Source organism: Macrobrachium rosenbergii, chromosome 59 (assembly GCF_040412425.1).
Source record: "Macrobrachium rosenbergii isolate ZJJX-2024 chromosome 59, ASM4041242v1, whole genome shotgun sequence".
Lineage (NCBI taxonomy): Eukaryota > Metazoa > Arthropoda > Malacostraca > Decapoda > Palaemonidae > Macrobrachium > Macrobrachium rosenbergii.
The window spans coordinates 28,723,716-28,746,719 of record NC_089799.1 but is presented as its reverse complement, the minus strand read 5'-3'; the positions used below and the strand labels follow the sequence as shown (position 1 = coordinate 28,746,719).

At 36.5% G+C, this 23,004-nt stretch overlaps 1 protein-coding gene across 13 annotated transcripts in view; it reads right to left on the bottom strand.

Moving 5' to 3' along the window:
- LOC136837493 (uncharacterized) overlaps positions 1-23,004 on the bottom strand; it is a 1,465,013-nt gene that overhangs the window by 530,519 nt on the left and 911,490 nt on the right. For all 13 annotated transcript variants that reach the window (XM_067102285.1, XM_067102289.1, XM_067102292.1 and 10 more), the window contains one exon: positions 13,108-14,638. In XM_067102285.1, the coding sequence (XP_066958386.1) occupies positions 13,108-13,210 (103 nt within the window). In that variant the 5' untranslated portion in view covers positions 13,211-14,638. The remainder of the gene's footprint in view (positions 1-13,107; positions 14,639-23,004) is intronic.

Below are 23,004 nucleotides of genomic sequence, written 5' to 3'. Positions count from 1 at the left end.
GCATTGGCTCGAACTCATGGACAGGGAAGTTCACTTGTATGTAAATCCTTTTTGGGTGCTAGTTGTTTCGTAGGTATTCTGAACTCGATATTAATGGGTTATTGTGCCTTTTTATTTGAAAACATATAAATATATTTTACGTTTGAAATATGTGTCATGTAACAATTTATTACACACACACACACGCATATCACACACATACACACATACACATACATACATACATACATACATATATACATATACATACATACATACATATATATATATATATATATATATATATATATATATATATATATATATATATATATATGAAATTTGGCTGCCAGACAGTTGTCATTTTATTTTTACAAATCTATCAAATGAATAACACTGACAATCGTATACCTCACAGTGGTCAGTCAACTGTCAGATCCTTCGCAGGCATTTCAGATACTTAAAAAGAAAAAAAAACTTAATTTAGTTTGTAACGCCATCATGACCCTTCCGATAAACAAAGACCCAAGCCTCAAGCTAAGTTGAATTACTTCCGTAACTTAAAACAATTTGCATTATTTTCGCCATGAGACCCACCAGGCATAATAATATGAACACTGACACTTGGCTTTATCCCATTTATTCCATTACCGCATTACCTTTCGCGATAAAACGACCTATTTTAATTTCATCAGCAGCATGATTAACACTTTCAAGAGCGCGCCGTCACGCCGCGACAGCATAATTACTAATTAGCTGGGAAGTGAAAAAAGCTTGGCGGCCAAAACAGCGAACTTTCCTACATTGCCAATATTTTGCGAAAGCTGGAGAGAAGAGTTTCTCGTGGTTAAGAAGGGAAATACTTCTTGCGTCTAGGTTAAACCAACATCTTTACACTGTTTTGGAATCTTTATTATGAATTAGTGTTTGTCAGCACACTACCTAGATTTCTGGGTGTATTCTTGATAAACAAAATACCTAAACGCAAGAGGGTTTCCTGCCAGTTACCGAGATATTATTATCAGTATTATCATTCGCATCGGGTCAAAGAGAAGTGAAAGCAGAATAATCTTAAAAAAAAAAAGACGCGAAAGCCTAAAGGTGCGCCCACACCGCAGTAAAACATATCATAACCATCCCTCTGTAATTTATCGCTTACATAACACAACCACTTCTAACACGAGTTCAAGACCGTAATTGGAGAAAGAACCGTTGGCAAATTCTGGATAATCGTATGAAGCGCTGGTCAGGATTACCAAGTTGGTGACTTGTATTCAACTTTGTGATATGTAGGCGATACGTTGCAGAAATGTGTTTATGACATGTTTTACTGTAGTGTGGACACATCCTTAGAAAGGTCATAAAAAAACTGATGTTTCTTACAGCATTCTACTCACTGGTAATTATTACTGTTATTTAATGTTATTGTTAGACTTCACCGCCAATTAATTAATGCTTATTTAATTATCATTCTTATAATAATGCCTTTTATATTAGATCTTCACGGATTTGACAAAAAAAAGTTAAGTATACCTTAGTTTTACCAGACCACTTAGCTGATTAACAGCTCTCCTAGGGCTGGCCCGAAGGATTAGATTTATTTCACGTGGCTAAGAACCAATTGGTTACTTAGAAACGGGACCTACAGCTTATTGTGGAATCCGAACCACATTATAGCGAGAAATGAATTTCTATCACCAGAAATAAATTCCTCTAACTCTTCATCAGCCGGTCGGAGACTCGAACTCGGGCCTAGCGAGTGCTACTCCACAGCTCTACCGACTCGTCCAGCGAAGAGCATATGGATTTGACAGAAATACACAAACGGTCCCAAGATTAGTTGAATCAAACGATTGTTCATACGTATTTTCAAGGTCGTAATGTTGCAAAATGGGCAAAATTCATATAAAATGGACGAAGATATTGCCGTGAATACAATAAATTCGAACAAAAGTTTAATATTTCCCTGGAACATCGTTCCAAATCAAAACCTCATGGCATCTCTTCAAAATGGCACATCACGTAAAACTGTACGTTCAGGTTTCATACATTTTTGAAGACATGGTAAAAAAAAAACAGAAGTGACGCTGTCTGTGCGCCATTCAACTAATCCCACATTTGGGCAGTGACCTGAACGAATCTATAAGCATGAAAATTCCTTTGATGGCTAAAGTATAATTCTACGGGATCTCAATGAACATTTCAAACTGAGAGTATTTCAGCCCACAGCACGATTTTTGCCATGGTGCAGTTTGTTCACTCATTGTCATGGACAATGAGCCAATATGACAATGAGACAAATATTTACATCATCATCATCATCATCATCAACAACTTCTTCTTCTTCTTTTCATCATCAATAAAGCACTTTAAATGTATAGTATACGGTATACAATAAACATAGTTGCACTAACTTTGCTGAGCTAGTTTCCACAAAATACATAATTAAAGAAACTGAAATGAGAGAAATATAGCAATCATGGAAATAAATTACCATCATATAAAAAAAACAACGAAATATATCCAAGGTAACTGAGTGATCAAAACAAATAATAGCGTTTATTTTCCACGCTGCTAAAGAGAAGCATTACAGCCTCATTCAAATTTTCAGCATCAACATCCTCAACGTGACGTCAACTGTATAAACCAATAAATCAATATATGACAATTTCAGCAGAGTAAAGGGATCCTGTTTTACGATTTAGCAGGATGAAGAATGAAGGTCCCCTGCTCTTGAACAGCGTATAATTGTGCACCTTAACGAAATGTGCCAATTACTGCCCTGTGAAACGAGTCACGCATACTAAATGTAGAGCAACAGAAACTAAAGTTAACAACAGCAGTTCAGTTTCAAATGAAACTTAAGGAAACAGCCAAACCTGGTGTCTTTCAAAAAATCGGAAGCCACAGTGGCATTGCAGGGAAAAAGGTCCACGACTTTGCTAGTATGGAGATAAAGCAGTATTCCAACATTGATACCAGACAAAAATCCCGAAAAAAATAACTTCTTTTATTTAAACAAGCTTAATCCTTCATGTAAGGGACTCTTTCCTGCTATTTTTATATGTGGCATATATGACAATGTTGCATACATACCATCAACTCTAGATCTAGGAATCCTTATGACAAATCTGAAGCGTCTGATTACACTACTTACCAATTTGATCCACATTTATGTCCAAGCTGACATCCACTTCCATGACGTGAGCAAACACTTAATGCTATAGTTACACTATCTGCACACAGGGCTATCCTATTTCTAAAAGCAAACAGCAATATCACAAGAAATAAAACACCAAATGCCTCGAGTACCTCTCTGATTGTCATCAAAGCACCTGTTCTGCATTTAACCGTAAAACCGTGAAGTATGTCAAGTATACAGCATCAAACCTGCAACTTACACGTTTATATTAATTTGAATTTGATACATTTTGGACTTATGCCAATGGATGTATTAAGTTAAGAGCTAATGGGATGTTTCACACCATTGTTTTATAAATGGCTGTAAGGGTGCAAGCTTCTCAATTCGAAGATTCTTACAGAGGAATGGAAGGAAGGACATTCCTCTAACTAATGTGATCAGCGCATACTACCTTTTGGAACCAGTATGGTGTTGCGTAATTTTGTTATCTGCAAAATACTTATGAAAAAACAACGAACATACTGATTTTAGGGGAAAGTAGTCATGGCACCTCTTTAAACGAAATGGGACATCCCATCTGGGTCATCACCCAGACTACCTACATTGTTTAAGGATTTTATTCACGCTTCAATAGGAACTACTTTTATGGAAAATGGCTGAAGAACAATGTATTAAGAGAAGAATGTTAAACGGACGTTGTAGCGCCGAGTTGTCCTTCTTAATGTTTTTCAACGCCATCCCATTACTAGAGCCAAAGACAGACGGCTTCAAGTCAGAGAAACAAAAATGTGGCTTCATAATACCATGAAGTGTATTTAATTTGTTACAGATTTTCAAACATAAATACTTCCAAAGGGAAATATCTACCTCTGTACAATTTTCTGATATGTATGTACGCGTGCACAGATTTTTCATATAAAGACCAACAAGACAGGCCATGTAATGTTCTTTACTCAACCGTGAAGGAAAATGTGAAAAAATAAAAAGTTTGTCACAACCCCAAAGAAAGTTACACAACCAGCGCTTACAAGAACGTATATCTTATGAATATATAAACAAGGAATTACTGGAGTAATGACAAAGTTTGATTACAGAGGGAATAAGAAGGTCGTCAAAGCAACCCCACGACTGCTGATTTCCACAGAGAAATGTGACATGAGACAAGTTTATGAGTGCTGCGTTGTTAACTTAGATTTAAAAGGAGATCTATTCTGCTCACCAGAACAGTAAAAAGCTAAGTATAATAAGTAAAAAGATTTTTCAATTCACATAAGAAACATACAGTTGCAAATGATATCATATAACAAGTTGACAGAGATAACATCTCATCTTCATTTTTATCTTAATATTATAGGATGGAAAATGGCTATTTCTTATTACCACAGTGATCTACTACAGACAATGACACCCATAACATAACAAGAAAATTTAAGGCCCCACCCCTAAATAACCTACTACAGACATGACACCCATAACATAACAAGAAAATTTAAGGCCCCACCCCTTAATAAGTACTATATGCTGTGAAGTTGTATATGTAAACTTCCAAAACAAATAAATTAAGTCCTTCCATTTGGGCCTAACTCTAGCAATAATCTTGAAAGAGAGAGAGAGAGAGAGAGAGAGAGAGAGAGAGAGAGAGAGAGAGAGAGAGAGAGAGAAGGTGTGCATAATGCATTTCTGTCTGCCATCGCCGCTGTCATCATCATCAAGACATGTTGGGAAACGCGGAAACACAAATAACACCGAAGGCCACGATTCACAACGGCACATAAGGATATTGTCGTTCTTACTGACAAAACCAATTCATTTTAGATACGTCCTTCGGGTAGCAAACGGTTGAAGGAGTTGGCAGAAGGCAGAAGGCGGAAGTTCCTGTTCCTCCACCTCCTCCTCTCATTCTCCTTCTCTTCCTTGCCACTTGTTTACTTGATTATGCTTGCAAGCACATCATCTCAGGTATGCTTGAGGGCGTGGAGCATGGGAAGGAGGGGTTGGGGAAGAAGTATGTTGCATGGTTGGGGGTAGGGTGGGTAATGAAAAGGAGAAATATAATAACAGTTATGATGCAGTTTGTCCCTTGGCTAAATCTTGTGGTAATTATCTGCTCTTAACGGTTTGTTTGTTCATTTCACTGATTTCTTAGAGGAAGAAAGGTTCCTCGAGGTAAATTAAGGGCCAGGGAATGATGCTTTGTTCAGAGAGAGAGAGAGAGAGAGAGAGAGAGAGAGAGAGAGAGAGAGAGAGAGAGAGAGAGAGAGAGAGAGGAAAGTAACTATTATGATGAAAACAAAATGTTGCCAAAATAAAAATCATGATAAACGGATAAGCTAAACTTATTTAGATTTAGCCATTAAATTTTTATATGTTCCTCCACTTCTCTGCTCTTGAATACTAGTATAATTTTTTCATGCCTATTTTTTTCGAATATTTGAAAAAAAATATTTTCTAATAATTCAACAGCAGTTACCAATTACTTCTTTTATTATATGAAAAGAGAGCGAGAGCCATCTCATCCATCCCAAGGTCCACCCTACATACTTTTATACAAATTATCAAAAATTCCAAAATATTATTCATAATAAACTTCAGCATTTTTCACAATATATCCAAATTTCCTAGTGCAAACTTCAATATCACTTCACCCAGCTCCCGCTGGTTTCAAACTGACAGAAAAAGACAAGTCCCACGACTAACATTTCCCCTTATTAATACTTAAAATGTACGAAATCTCTAAAATCGAAACCATCTATCTGGCAAAATACTACTGACCATCCACAAGTCAGTTGCTAGCACAGGGTACTGATAATATCAAAGATATCAAAGGGATGTTGAGAAACAGCTATTTTCAGAAAACAGCATAGTAAAACACAATCAACAAGACATCACTGCAATCCATTGTTGGCAGTAACCGAAAAGTTATTCATACTTATAAGACACTTACTCATGAACAGATGTCAAAAATCAGTCAAAAACAAGATCAAAATTTTAAATGACAGGACATTTACTACCAAACAGCAAGGCCTTCATGCCATTAGAATGTAAAGCATATTGGAAAATGCAAAAGTCGTAAGAAAATAGAGTAATTCCAAAATAAAACATCCCGCTTATCCACCAAACAAAAACGCCACTCCCAAGAATATGTATACAGTATATAGCAGTACTGCAAACAAATATAAGAGCATGAATATCCAGCCTGACTATCTGTTTGCACTTAGCAATATGAGAGGAATTTTACGAGCATGGGGAACGAACAGGTGGGAACTTTCCAAATTAATCCCAGGATATCTCTTCTTTCGTTGTTGCTTACTAACCGAAAAATGACCTGTAAAAACACCTGGGTTCCCGAGCTACCTTAATCTTAATTAACTTTCCAAGATGAATACTAAACTGCAAGTTTCTTTCAAAATATACACACACAATCTCATCTTGTCCCAAGGGACACCCACCGTTAGGCAAATGTACCTAATCAGTGGTGGTCCCCATAGTAGTGATATTTTTCTAGCTTTCTCTGCATTCTTTAAGGATATTTAATCAGTACTTTAATTGTTAGTAACTGGTTTCAACTGCACTGTTTTCATGGATAAGTCACAAAGCAAGAGTGAAGCCAAAACGCCCACCACTTTACAATTAACCATAATTATTTTATTCTACCTGAAATGTTTTTGCATCTAGCAACATGCATCTTGCTCTGAATATGGTATGATAAAAGTTTTCTATAAGACGCTTGATCGCACTGTTATCACACTGAGGAGAAAATGTGTTGAAGCTGCTTTAACCAGCCCAACACCCACCATTTAGCAAGCATGTGCCTCATCGAATAAAATCCTCTTATGTCCACTATTATTCAGCTGAATTGTCTTCACGGGCAGAGATTCAAGTAGTTACTCATGAGACTACCCTACTTATACTGCACTGCATAAAGCAATGATCGGTTAACTCTGTAACACCCTTTGCCTAAAGAAGTATTTATAACATCGTTTGAAATAATGGAATTATAACACCATTTCAAAGATGTTATACATCCATTTCAAAATCTGTGAACTGTTACACCATTTCAAATATTGGAAATTATGACGTTAATTCTCAATGACTGATGTGCCCGTTTCTAGAGACATAACAGGCTGCCATCTTGGAAACTACCTTTCCTGCATATTTTGACACTGAGCCTGCTCGGACCAATAAATGATCAGCTACAGATCTTGTACGCAATTTTGTAACGAGTACTTATTTAATCATATTTCTTGAATAATCACGTAAATGGAATTTTTAAAGAGAAGATTAGGCTTCACTTACAGAAAAAAAAGTTCCTCGGATGCTTAAGTCCATCCTCTTTGCGTGAAATCTTTGGTCCATTCCAGGGACAACGGAAATATTAATATTCTGACCTATGCTGACCTGTTTCACGGTGGCATTTTTGTGTACTTTGTAGCGCAAAGAGCAATGACTAGAGACCAGTTGTTCAATAGGCTTGAGCTGTCATTATTGGATATATTTCTCGAGGTCACTGCACAGTTCAGACCAAAAATCTAAAAACTGCGTAAGGTAAACTAGTCAATATTCCCCAGTGTAATCTATAAGAACAAAATGTTGTAAATCCCTAGGTTATTAATACTACACTTGTCGGTCACTTTCCTACGCACCAAAGCGCTCTAATGACAATCCATAAGTAGATTACAATGTCGATATGCAATAGAGCAAAAAATAATTGATTTCTTGCTAAAAAGATGATAAACATAAACCTATAGTCTGAGTTTCAATCAGCAGAATCAAATGCTAAAAAATTTAGTTTTGATCCAGGAAAAATTCTGTCACATTTTACTAGCCACTGTTAAATTTGTGATTAAAAGAATGTTCCTCTGATTAGGATGGGTTTATTTTGGCTCTAGTAACACATAACATATACCCATGGTATATGTTATGTGTTTATTTCAGCTCTTGTGAAAGAATATCCCCATGATCAAGATGGAATTATTTGGGTTCCAATATAAACCTATCTGAGTTCAGCAGTTATATTTTTGTAAGATCTAAAATAGATTATCCTCCTTGGCAGTTTAATGGCTTAGGCACAACTCTTAACTTAACGGTACCATTACTTTCAGTTCATAAAAGATTCAAAGTTCTGAGCAGCAAACCAAAGCAGTGAAAGTTATTTTCTTTTAAACACTGGTAATATTAGTGAAATGAAATTGGAACTGAAATATAGAGGTTAGGCCAAAGGCCAAGCGCTGGGACCTATGAGGTCATTCAGCGCTGAAAGGGAAACTAACAATTAAAAAGGTTTGGAGGGTGTAACAGGAGGAAAACCTGGCAGTTCCGCTAGGAATCAATTTATAGTAAAGAAGTTGGAAAGTCAGATCGAAGAATGGGAATATGAACGGAGGTACAGTGAAAGAAATGAAAGAGGTTGCAGCTAGGGGCCGAAAGGACGTTGCAAACAACCTTAAGCAATGCCTACAGTGATAATTGGTGAAATAATCTGTCTCCTTCTTCAGCATATTTATCTTCGCTCTAGATCAGGCAATACCAATACAAGGCGAATGAGTGTCGCCTCTTTTATCCCTGAATTTACATGACAGTAATTTTTTTCTGGAATGACGTGGTTCAGGAGGCTCCTGCGTCTGCAACGATCATCACTAGAGTATTGAGATTTCTTAATCAATATTTATGTCACTGACCTTCGCCATCGTGAAACCAGTTCGCCATATCTATAAATCAATCTTGGTCCCTGTGAAGCAAATATTTGAATCGCATAGCCTCCGATATCGACATTCGGCAACGTTACCCAACAGCCTACCTGACACATGCACATCATTACGGAATGCCTATGAATTTCTGTCACCTGACGTATTTATACCGATGGGGATAAAATAATTAAATAAAGAAGTTAGTCCACATAAACCCACATCTTTTCTTCCCTTTTTCCTTACAATTACTGATTTTTTTTAAATGCAACCAAACGTATCATGTACAGGATTGCCTTAACAGTGTTTGATACATGGGTTTGTATATGTTACAAAATCGGCTATAAGATTTGCATTCTACTGGCTTTACTAATTGTTCCTTATCACAGTATGACAGAAGTTGTTTGTGCAAAGTCATCAAATGAGAAACCTAACTTGCCTATCAAATTAGTGCTTACCGTTGTACAATAAAATCTCTATCTACCGTAGCTCTAAACTGACAGTTTTAGACGATGCAAGGCATACAGAAATATATACATTGATCGACTTTTCATAACTCAGTAAACTTATGGAAAACTGAGGCATTTCTTCGAGCAGTGCGCAACAATGAAAATATAACAACAGGTATTCTAGAGTTCTGTTGAGGCTAATCGCTGTAGTGTTCTCATAAGGTACTTGACTGAATACCAATACCACTGAAATGTTTTTGTCAGGGATTTTCCCACTTCCTTGTTACCAACATCCTATTATCTATTGGAGCATAAGAGGCAAAATTGTGTTTACCTTCAATAATTTTTTACAGTGGTCAAGTTAGATCTAAATTCATATTCATCACGATGTCTTTTAGCAGACCCTAATCCAAAGCCGCAAGGCCCTTTCGAAACTCAGTATAATAATATAGATATCCTCTATCCGAGGAGTTTGGCAATAAACATGTCTCTAAATGAAAGCAATGTTCATGCCGGCAATTAAGATGATATTTAATGTACCCCTTACTTGGACTGTGATAAGTCATAAACAGGTAAAGGTAAGCATGGGCACAAATGCAGGTCATAGAATAGATTGAATAGATTTAACTAATCAGCTGAAATGTATGGTTGTCAGAGCAGCCACTAAAGTAACGAACTGCTTTAGGTGTGTGTGTGTGTGTGTGTGTGTGTGTGTGTGTGTGTGTGTGTGTGTGTGTGTGTGTGTGCTGAGAAAATGTGAGGAATAATGGCCATGTAAACTGATATAATGAATTTCCTTATACGCTATTAATTATCTAGGTTTCCTGGCTAATAAATTTCCGTGATGTTCCATCATCATATATCATTGCGTCATTTCTTTGGTACCTTGGCATAAATCAGTGAGTCATTTCTATACTAACAAATCAAACCAAAGCTTTACTTGAAGGTCCCTATAATAAATGAAATCTAGATTGTTGAGTAATCGAATCACAAACCCATGCCTTCATTTAATTGCTTCAGCATGATTTTATCGTAAATTAGGTGGATGTTTTTATACCAGGAAATCAGGTATGAATACGACATGTCTAGACTAATTACTTCCGCAATTCAGTAGGTCATGCTAGTGGGCGCGCACATCTCAATCATTAATTAAATGACTCTCATTATAAATAAAGTCCTTGGTTCTCACATTTTCCCTCTTTCTCACAGGGGCAGGGCAAGATTTTAGTATGTTAGTTCCCATCTTCTCATCATGAAACACTTTTAACTTCTGACTTTGGCATTCAAAGAACATCAAAACAAGAATGGGAAGCAGAAAATCCTTGGACTTAATTACAAACAAACACCTCATCAATTGCGCTATGGATAAAGCATGGCTCATGTGTTCCTCTATGTGCACAGCTACAATAGAAAATGAAACAATCATCTGATCTACAGAGCTAAAAGCGGTATTAGACGAAATTATGGGTTCACTTACGAAAAAAAAAAAAAAACACACACACAAAACATAAACGGTATAAAGTTCCCCTCTAAGCATATATATCTTTTAATGATAGGTTACCATTTTACAGATAAATATCATTTCTGGAGATTAATGACTGCAATATTTTACGAATGAAGCTCCAAATCTATCGATAAACAATATGCGGGAGACTAAATGGCTGTTTGATATCTACATTATCATTCTTAATTACAGGTAAATCACACATTATCGTGCGTTTTTTTGGGAGCGACTCTCTTAATGACACCGAGATTTAGGATTTCCGATTTGCGTGACTGCATATATGCAGTATATCACTGCAGTCGCCTGCAATTTCTCATTACAACTGGTCCGTATTTAGAAGACCAAGGACGTCATTAAACGAGCGGACTAAATAGAAATGGCTTCCGCCAGTGTTCACCGTTACAAGGCAAACGTAATAAAAATAAAGACTGTGCTAACGGCGAGGATATAAGTTAAAATAATCATGTCCAGTGCCATTTGTTTAAAACATTTGAGTTCCGAGTATTACTACTAAATATCTCTCCAGCAAAAGTCAAGCCTACCTTTGAGAAATACTTAATTTCGAAAGTTTAATTAATTAACCTGATAAAATGTCTTAACAATGTTGGCACGGTATACAGAAGATGCAATTTTTGGTGGATCTATCTCCGGCTAAATGAAAGGATACAAAGTTGCTATTAACTTTAAAACAGATCTGGATAAGTAATCTGTGCAAACAAGAAAAAGCAAAGCAGCGTAAACCATTAGAGGCCAAGTCCTAACTCTAGTAAACCATGACATGAATGATTAAGCAATGTCTTACCATGTCCCCACTTGAAAACACGTTGCTTGTCTTTGAAAGAGACAGAGATTAACTCTTAAAAGTTTAATAAAAACGTTACACAGAGAGATGATAAGGTCACATCCGTCAGATCTCTTGTCCTATCGCTGTGGGAATACTGTTTTTTTTTTGTTTCTAATAAGGATCGACTTATCATTGGTCTTCTTAAAAACTCCTCGAAATAAACAGATTTTCACAAAAACACGAAATTTCACAAAAGTGAAGTGTACTACTGCTTTTGCTGACGTTTCACTTCTTTTATTCTAAATCTGTAAAAGTTTAGGCAACAGGCTTATCGTTTTGGCGTTGGTAAGTATAAGCTAGGCTTTACTGTTAATTCATTCAACTGTTGATTGCATATTCGTATACGATTTCCACCTGAATTTAAATAAACTTCTCTTCCCCAAACTGTTTTCTTCTGTTTCCCAAAATGGACATTCTATTCTTTGGAGGCTTGTTAGCGAGCACCGGCCCATGATAATAAATCATTCAAAGTCCTTCGGTGTCACAGGACACTCGTTCGATCTTTTATTGATCCTTTGGCGCCTGAACGCATCACTTCGATTTCCGAACATTTCGTCATCGTTACAAAACAATACCAAATTATTCAAATTATTTAAACTAATTAATGTAATACGAATGGCTCATAGCATAGAAAAGTGAAGCCATAAATGCTCGTAAATATGGGCAAGTAAATTGATCTACTTCCTACTGATCAACTTATCCTTAATTCCTCCTTGCTGTAGAATCTGAGCACAAATGCATTACATATTGTCTGCTATCCATCCAGAACTCAAATTTGAAATAAGATCTACAAAACGTCCCCTTAAAGCTAGGTAAGGGCGGTGCCATCGTGACTGCCTCTGAGAATCCTGGGGCCCTGAAACGTAATTGGTATCGGAAATGAATATGCATGAAAGCACGGAGGAACCCACTAAATATGCAGTCAATATTGGATATTAACGCAAGCTAGATACATCTCTGATACTATCCCGAATATCGATGGAGCACTAGTTGGCCGTCCTGGATGGGAAGGGGAAGGGGGTCTACTAAAACTGACGTGACGTATGTTAAGAGGAAATCTTAAAATACTATGTCTGAGGAATAATGTGCAAAACAGAATAATAATAATAATAAATACATAAATGAACAAAATATAAAATTAAAAAAATCTATAATGTATTTTTTTGCTATGACTAAGAAGCATATTAAGTAATTTTCTTTGCTTAATAACACACATATCAGTAACCACGCAGATTTATTACCATGATTTATTGCTGTGAATGAAAAATAAAAACATGGAAGAGAAAACCACCAATCTAGGGCGTTGATCTCCTATAATGTTAACGCGCAAGCGCAGCAGTCATAAATGACATAAAATCAATAGTAAGATTTCTACAAGTCACTTTTTCCTTGAACAAATAAAAAGCTTACACAAATGACAAAAACGATAATCTACCAGAACAATCTAAGGTAGGAAGAAGCAAAATTACTTTATTGAGGAATAAATCAAAATATGGGCCACTTACCTTCTTCTTCTGTCATAGTGTCAGAAATGCCGTCCGCGTTCATGACGATACATCCGAGGCAGAGCCACGTCCATAGCGTCAACCACCTCCTGGGGTACCGCATGGCTAACAGAATTCATAAGTCTGTTCCTTCGAGGGCACTTCACGGTATAGGATTTATCCCACCAGCGAAAGCTTATACTTCCTCCTAATGACAGCTGCTGCGATCGGCGGGGCGCTGGGAGGCGGTGGAAGAAGTTTGGCAATCTCGTTGTCTCGGTCCAATGAACAAGGTCATTGGCCAAATGAGCAAGGTCATTGGTTCTTCCTATGGCTCCATAGAGTCACTGGAATCGGGCGGACGACGGCCCATATATCAGGTTCGGGTTGGCAGTCTGCATTCAAACCCGAGGAGTAGACTGGGTCACTGGAATATTAGCTCCGCCTTGCTTTCATTGCTTTTGCTTCCGCCTTGCGGTGTCCTTCGCCTTCCGGTGACGGAATCAATCGGCCTCGTCAGAAACTATGCACGAAAAAGAACGGCAGATCAAGAGGCCACTCAAACTGAACACATGTAAGTATAATCTGGCTTTCAGACTTTTTATTAAGCTTAAATTTATTTTTAATTTTATGATCTCTGACTTCGAGATTCTATATCTAGAGCTAAACAGACCTTTCCTTCTTTCACAGATTTTGAAGGGACACCACAAAAACGAAACAGGGAAGTTGGAATGTTCACTTATCTTAAGACTTCTTATTTCCTAATGGCACACAATTTTCATAGACCTGGGGTTACTAATTTCCTTATTTCGACGAATGACGTAACAATATAATAATCCCTCCTAGAGAATTTAGTTCAGTGTGTGACTGAGTTCCGTTGAAAAATTTATTTCACTTGGCTGCAATTATTGAAATTTATTGTAGTTTCAAAGCAGATATGAAATTAGATGTTTATTGCTTGTGTTTTATTATCATCTAGTTAAAATGCACTAATATTCGATGTTCTAATGATTGCTTTTAATCTTATTGTATACATTCCAGTAGGTTTAGGGGTAAAACAAAAGTTGAAAGAACTTTCAGGACGATTTCCGAGTAGCTTCAACTTCTAAACACTTCTAGCTTTTGTTTCAAAGCATGCATGTGAAACACTGATTCCAAAGCCTTATAATTTTGATTCAGAATTTATTATGACGGCCCTTTATAATATATCAAGGCAAGAACTCCACTCGCGTCTTCTCTTTTTCTCCTCAGTCAAAATTTGTTTTCACATTTCCCTCCCCCTTTTGGCAAGCAGTACAGCAGAGCAGTCAAAGCAATCTATATTCTTACCATATATGAAGGTTTTCTTTACTCAACCTCCAGTCCTTTTGTGAGTCCTGTCATACACTGCTACGCAAGCAACACTACAAGTGATGATTACAACTATAGGCACTCATTAAGAATTAAGGAAGTATCAGGGTCATCTTCTTTTCTTTGGGGAGAAAGGCGGTGTCACAGATTAAGCTATGTTCTTCAGGGTCTTGGCTAAAGCAGTGGGTACTGAGGAAGGGATCTGCAAAGAGATAAAAAAAAAAGACGTTAGAGATTCTTGTATGTAAGGTATGTGCAAGCAATTACTTATACCTTTCAAGTCTGAAATTTATATATAATTATATATATATATATATATATATATATATATATATATATATATATAAATAATATATAATATATATTTCTCTTCTAGATAATGACAACAGCTTCACTGAAAAATAAATCTGGTACCACTGTTAGACTGATTACATAATTCATGAATGAAACATCAATGTAGAAACATTGATGCAGCTTCTCTCCAGCTTTATACCTACCATACCCATCATCTCTCTCTCTCTCTCTCTCTCTCTCTCTCTCTCTCTCTCTCTCTCTCTCTCTCTACACTCTCACACACACACACATATACATATATATATATATATATATATATATATATATATATATATATATATATATATATATATATATAATATATATATATATATATACATACATACATACATACATACATACATACATACATATATATATATATATATATATATATATACTGTATATATATATATATATATATATATATATATTATATATATATATATATATATATATATATATATATATATATAGAGAGAGAGAGAGAGAGAGAGAGAGAGAGAGAGAGAGAGAGAGAGAGAGAGAGAGAGAGAGAGAGAGAGAGCACTGCCAGCTGTATATGGCACGTAATTTGTCACTGACTAGCGCGTACACTTTGTGCTACATACAAAAAAAAAACTTTCTTTCTAGTCCTTCTCTTACATTTCAAATTCTGAATTTCTTTGACCAGTTACACTGTGTTCTTTTGGGCTTCCGTTTATAAAGCAAAAAATTGTTATAAATAGTTCATTTCAAGACATGTGAACAGAAAAAGTCCTAACCAAAAGCTACCGTTGGATTTAACATCAAGAGGTACTTCATTAAATTTCAAAACATTTCAACGGTAACTACGATGATGTTAAGCTGAAACCCGAATAATATAATAATAATAATAAGCGGTACGAACACCAACCTGAGGGAGCGATAGAAAACGATTCGGCAAAGATCCTCTGGGACTATGGTATCAGAACGGATAGAGTGATACGTGCCAACAGACCAGACGTGACGTTGATTGACAAAATCAAGAAGAAAGTATCACTCATTGATGTCGCAATACCATGGGACACCAGAGTAGATGAGAAAGAAAGAGAAAAAAATTGGTAAGTATCAAGACCTGAAAATCGAAATAAGAAGGATATGGAATATGCCAGTGGGAATTGTACCCATAATCATAGGAACACTAGGCACGATCCCAAGATCCCTGAAAAGGAACCTGGAAAAACTAGATGCTGAAGTAGCTCCAGGACTCATGCAGAAAAGTGTGCTACTAGAAACAGCGCACACAGTGAGAAAAGTGATGGACTCCTACAGAGGCGGGATGCAACCCGGAACCCCACACTATAAAAACCATCCAGTCGAATAGGATAACTGTGATAGACAACGCCCCCCCCCAAAAAAAAAAATAATAATAATAATAATAATGCACATAATGATTTAGAAAAACCTTTTTCCAATTAGCTTGTTAATGTTAACTTAATGTTATGCACATTATACTTCAGACTTACTAAAAACGAAACCGTGCAAGCATATGTTCGCATTAATATACAGAGAATATAAAAAAATAGAAAAAAGAAAACATCGTGTAAAAGGTGTACTGCAGCTGCGTGTACGCAAAAGCCGAAGTGATGAAGTTCTTCAAGTATTTGGAAAAAAAAAAAAGTCTTTATGCCTTAGAATGCAAGCACGCCCTCATGGCATGACTCTGGGGACTAATGAAAACAGATTTGACAAACACATCATAAATTCACTCCAAAGACATCAGTCGGTGCAACGATTGCTTCTCTCTCTCTCTCCCTCTCTCTGCTGGAAAACTTTCCTCTTCCAAGAGTCAGGATCATCACTTCCTTTCGAGTTAGGTCTTGCCCTTTTCTCTTCGACCTTGCTTTTTCTTTTGCATTTTAAGACTAAGCTGAATGTATCTCTCTCTCTCTCTCTCTCTACAACACACACACACACACACACACACACACACACACACACATATATATATATATATATATATATATATATATATATATATATATATATATATTAATTTGAGTATGTATATACTGTAACCTATGCATCTTTCATTGACCAAGAAAAGACGATAAAAAGGTACTGTGTTAATAATGAACATATCAGGGTAAGAACAGGACAACCGCTGATATTTTGTCAAAAAATTGGTCAACTGACATCACTGTAAATAAACACATCAAAAAGTTCTCGCTGTGAACCAAACGACTTTCAAGACTGAACGTGCATTGTAAGCAGAACATTCTGCCTGGAGACAACCACCTCATATTATGTTTAGTGTCAAACATGTGCAACTTCCTGCGGAATAATGGCAGAAGTTGACTTCTATAAGCTTCCGTCCTGCGTAGAGTCAGCTGCACCTATTCCCTGAAGTTTTTAACACTCAAGAACAATATATAAGCCAGCTAGTGCGTTATCGATCATTTTTGTCTTTACGCGATCATTCCTAGAACACCTGCCTGCTTTAGAATGAATAAAGCATGACATTTAGGCTATAAAGCTAAACACTGGGGCATTTTCTACCATTCAGCATTCAAGACAGTGAAAAGAGGGAGTTGGAGTGGTTGGACAGCAGAATAAAGAGATCCAGAATATAAAAGAGATGACATACAAGGATCTAAAGGAGCAACTTAGAAAAAATGACAAAGTTTTCCTTAGAAATTTTAGCAAAAATCTGTAATTTCTTCCAAGAAATAATAGTTAGAGAGGTTGAAAAGCAAAATGAAAGAAAGGAAAGGGGAATGGAGGTAAGCAAGAAAGTTAAAAAGTCGGTGTAGCTAAGTTAGCAAGGCTTCAATGAGCTATACTCAATATGAACGTTATACTCGCTAGGTTTTAGTTTCCTGTAAAAGAAAACTATTGAGATTACTTTGTCTGTCCGTCCGCACTTTTTTTGTCCGCCCTCAGAGCTTAAAAACTATTGAGGCTAGAGGGCTGCAAATTGGTATGTTGATCATCCACCCACAAATTATCAAACTTACCAAATTGAAGCCCTCTAGCCTCAGCAGTTATTTTATTTTATTTAAGGTTAAGATTAGTCATGGATCGTACGTCCGGCACCGCTAAAGGTGCCAGCCACCGACGCATCTGGGGAGCAACTGAGTGCTGCCCGTTCGTGACTGAGCGTTTCATACTGCAGCACATCGAGAGTTTCATACAACATTATATGCTCTACAGGAAACTGGACTGTGCCGAAAAAACTTCGGCGCATTTTGTACTTATTTAGTCGTGCCGGTTTTGTCTGTCCGTCCGCCATCAGATCTTAAAAACTACAGAGGCTGGAGGGTTGCAAATTGGTGCGTTGATCATCCACCCCCCAATCATCAAGCATACCAAATTGTAGCCCTCTAGCCTTAGTAGTTTTTACTTTATCTAAGGTTAAGTTAGCCATAATCGTCCATCTGGCAACGATACAGGCCAGGCCACCACCGGGCTGCGGTTAAAGTTTCATGGGCAGCGACTCATACAGCATTATACTGAGACAACCGAAGGTTAAATCTATTTTCGGTGGCATTGATTATACGCTGAAGAAACTTCGGCGCCTTTTTACTTGTTTTATCGGGCCATTGGAACTCATTTTCTGAATATACATCCTCCTCGTATTAGCGGAACAAAAGACTGCTGTGTCAAAAATAACGCCGTTATGATATTTCAATTCAATTACCTTCTGTTACTTCTTTGAAATGAACACCATATTCTTCGAAAGCTTGTTTCATATGAATAGGATTCATCTTCTGGAAAATAATAATAATAGACCAAAGTTTCTTAGAAACAGTACAGATGAATATGAGAAGCTAAAAAAAAAAAATTGGATTTGTCATGGGGTCTTTCTGTTCATATTTCCAGTGAATATATCAGCGTTCGTTTATAATAATCTATTTTTGTATTTCAAATGAATAGTATCACTACTTGGAAGGATCACTTATGAGTCTCACTTCCCGCTGCTGAAAAGGTAATACCTTACTAAGTACTACATTAACATTTTCCATCAGCGCAACTTCTTGAGATCCAATTGGGATTTATCAGTCAGGGTACTTAATCCATCGCTTTGGTGAACATACAGTAGATATCTTGAGTTTTAACACAATATTCTCATGCTACGGTATGTGTATGTGTGGGGGATTCATAGTCTAGTGGTTATGATACTTAACTATTAGTATGAGAACCCGAGTTTTATTCCAGGGTGAAGGTTGTGGCATTAGAATATTCTGTTTTATGTTTTATATATATATATATATATATATATATATATATATATATATATATATATGTGTGTGTGTGTGTGTGTGTGTGTGTGTGTGTGCATGTTCGTGTGTGTGCGCGCGAGTGCAAGTGTGTATGTGGATGCACTGTTCAGACCTTAAAGTACAACTGGGTGAATAAACAAACTGACAGTCTCAGAAACCTTAGAATAAACACAAAGCTAGCATATCTCTGACAGTATGAACGGACATACCAAGTAGTTTAACAAAGTTAAAACTCTACGAACGGAGAAAATGAAGACTGAGGCGAATAACCCTCCAAAATTGAAACTGTGCTCATATAGCCTTCTCTGTGGATGCCGTCTTAAACCCCTAAATCTGGAAGACCTCGGGATCCTACGGATCCTACGGACCAGGGATTTTCCATCCCCCTCCCCCATCCTCCTGGCTGGTTTCCACCGCTCCTTCGTTCCCTCACAATTTCACGGTACCTGCGACAATATCATCTAAGGGGCGCAGTTGCAAATGGAGGAAGAGGGATGAAAAAGCCAACACAAAGATTAGCCAATCAACCGATAATTTTAATTCTTAGAGAGGATTTTCCAATTTCTCTGAGATAGGAATGGGAAATGGGTATATAATAAGGGGAGGAGAAGCGTGGAGGGGAGAGTGGATGGCCGGAGGGATATGGAGGAACCAGGTCCTAATAGGAGAGGGGGGTGGGGTTCGCCCCAGGGCGGGACAGATGCCCAGTAGGACTTTCAAATCACATACATAAAGAACAGGAGAATGAATTCTGTTTCGGTTGGTAATCCCTTTCAAGAGTATCGGGAAAAACCTAAGAAGATTTCTGGAAGCTTTTTAGATGGATTTTTTTATTTTTTTTTGTAATGGCCACGCACTTGCATTCAAGGCTTGTAACGAGGAAATCGATAAGTTAAGAAGTCGCTGTGGCTATTAAAAAAGCATGTACGTCTGGGTGAAAGTGGCCATATGTTTCTAAATATCTCAACCTACAAAAAAAAACCGATGTTGAGGATGGGTCTATTTCAGCATCAGTAAAATGTACCTGATTTCGACACACCTATATAATTTACAGCTGAAACTACTCCTCATCCTTCTTCGTGGTCAATGCATGTTAATCCAAAACTGTCAAAACGAACGAAAGGATGTCTCCACTTATTTATAACTTGGATGAAATGGCTGCAGTGACAAATGTATACAAAAGTGTGATGAAGAGAAGTTAAAGATGTTATCGTGGCTACTAAATTAATATACACTACATATCTATCTGTCTATATGTGTGTGTGTGTGTGTGTGTGTGTGTGTGTGTGTGTATTATGTGAGCTTGTATAACGTTCTCTGGTTGGAGCCGCTGTAATGAGGCAAACGTTTGCCTTCATAAGAGGTACGAGTACTGCCTTGATTCGGCAACTAAAGAATGAGTATTTCATCAGTATCTTTTTATTTTCTTTATGCCTTCTCCCTGTCAGATGATCCGGATTTTTTCTTACAAAATAAAAAAAAATACAGATCCAAGTATGCAGTTCGAAAAAAGAGAGCAACATTCTAGTTGTTGCTCCATTCATCGTGTAATTGCTGAGTTAAGGGCGTAATCCGCGCATCAAAACAGGTAGGCTATTGATAAAAAAAAGAAAGAAAAAAAAAAGACTCCCGTGATGAGCTGTAAATTTACCTATTGCTTTCTGACGTTTCATTTCCTTTATTCCTTGTTTCCAAAGTTCAAACGTTTATTGCGTGCGTTTTTCTGGTCATTCCAATTTTCCAATTCCTTCCAAAGTATCACATGACCTCAATATTCCGTTTGATTTTTCACATAAACCAAATACAGTGTAACATTACTTGTCGTTCGACTGACAGAAATTCATGCATGGTTGGATGGAGCCGGTTCTACATGTGTATTCATTATCGGTAGCCGTCCTTGTGCACCAGATCTATTCATTTTATATATACAAATATACAGACACACATACAGACACCTGGTTCCTAGCTGGGCCTTTGTTTTAGATTCAATAATAGAAGCCGGCTAGACACACTCGGCCAACAAGACACATATGAGTGGAAGTCGACTGTGCTGTATACATTCCTGTCGAATTCAGCTTCTAGTCTGAATCGATATCAACCCATCTCCAACATGATAGTTGTTTGTTAAGTTTGTGTGTGTGTTTATATGTATACAAATACATACACATATATACAGTATATATACATATATATATAATATATATGTATGTATACACACATAACCGTGAGCAACTCCACAAAAGAATGGACGAAAACTATAAGCTCTGAACATATTTTTGCAAATACTATACACACACACACACACACACATATATATACATATATACATATATATATATATATATATATATATATATATATATATATATATATATATATATATATATATATATATATACATATATTACATAATACATCGCATCTTCCTTCAGGTTTTGTGTAAAAGTTTTGGATATAAGAATTTTCATTTGTTATTACTCTTAAAATACAGTAACACTTGTTTTGTATATCCGGTTTGAACGACTAAGTCCTCAAATCACCGCCTTAACCCTTTTTGAAATTCTCCCTCACCCTATAGTTTACATTATGTTCGTCTTTCAATACTCTTGGAAATCTTCTTCCTGCTCTCTATTTTAATAACAGGTAAGCTGCAACACATCACTTGTAAGTTGAAGTCGATGAACGATTTTTTTTTTACCTTGTGTCTATTAGAGTGCCACGATACTGAACTAGCCTTGCTTTAGTCATCCTTCTAAGCGTATACTTTACTATACTTTACTGACATATAATCACAGTGGAATGATATAAATTAATAAATGAAAAGTGGTACTTGATCTGAATTGTTGATGGGTCTTTTCAGCACTAGGTAATTCCAGTTACTTGACATATTGTTTCGACACCGATATTCTGACAGCAGGATGTAAAAATTACGTTATCCGTGTCACTTACTGCTATCGGGTAAGGGTATAACGGTGACACAAACAAAAAATTATACATTTCGTGTTAAAATATTTGTAATTTTCCCTTAGCAACACTCGTCAATTTGACTTATATTCCTGTTACAATTCATAATTCAGTTTGGATCTGAGCTTATACACTTGGAAAACCAGATCAGTAAAGACATGCTACTTCTTTCAAGAAAACCACACATTTTCAACCAAACAACATACCAGGCATAATTGGACGGTCTAAATTCGTTAAGGTATTCGTAACCCTTCGTAACATTTTTCTTGATATCTGAGAAGTATAAAAACTTTGTCTGGCTTCATCATTTCTGGACATAACAGCGGTAACAGTAACTGGTTCAAGACTGTCTAAGGAATTTTAAATTATTCATGTTTACCTCAACTTTTACAGTGCTTATTTTGGAAGACTTTGTGTATTGATCAAGTGTTATAAAATTGTGCAAGAGGATTAAATATTCTCAGAAGTACGTTTTTATTAAACACCTTGTCAATTTCTTTCTTTTGTATTGAAATTTAAGATACTCGATCAACATGAAACTTGAAAACACTAAAAATACCTTTTAAGGTTGATATACTACTATATGAAAATGTAACTGAACGTGATTTAGTGAGACAACATTAATTCATTCAGTTGAAGTAATTTAAATAAAAACTACGTAAAATTCCAGTGACACTTGCTGAAGGAAATAATGAATTCCCTGCCATCAGAATTAATGATAACACTGCAAAGTTGAACGATGTTAAAAGGAAAGAAACTTCTGTTCATATATTTAAAAATAAAAACCAAAAACAAGCTTCAAAATGCAACTTCATAAGGTTAATAGTATTGGTCGCGTTAAATATACTTCATACTCGATCTAACTGTTCGACTATTTCCAGACCACCTCCACAAGACCATCAATTTTTTTGTGTACTTCAATATGTGTGTGGGCATTTGCTTATACTAATTATGTATGCATACCCATCATAATTTCATGTCTGTGTACGAAAGAGATGCAGAATCCAGTGGTATTTACTCAAAAGTT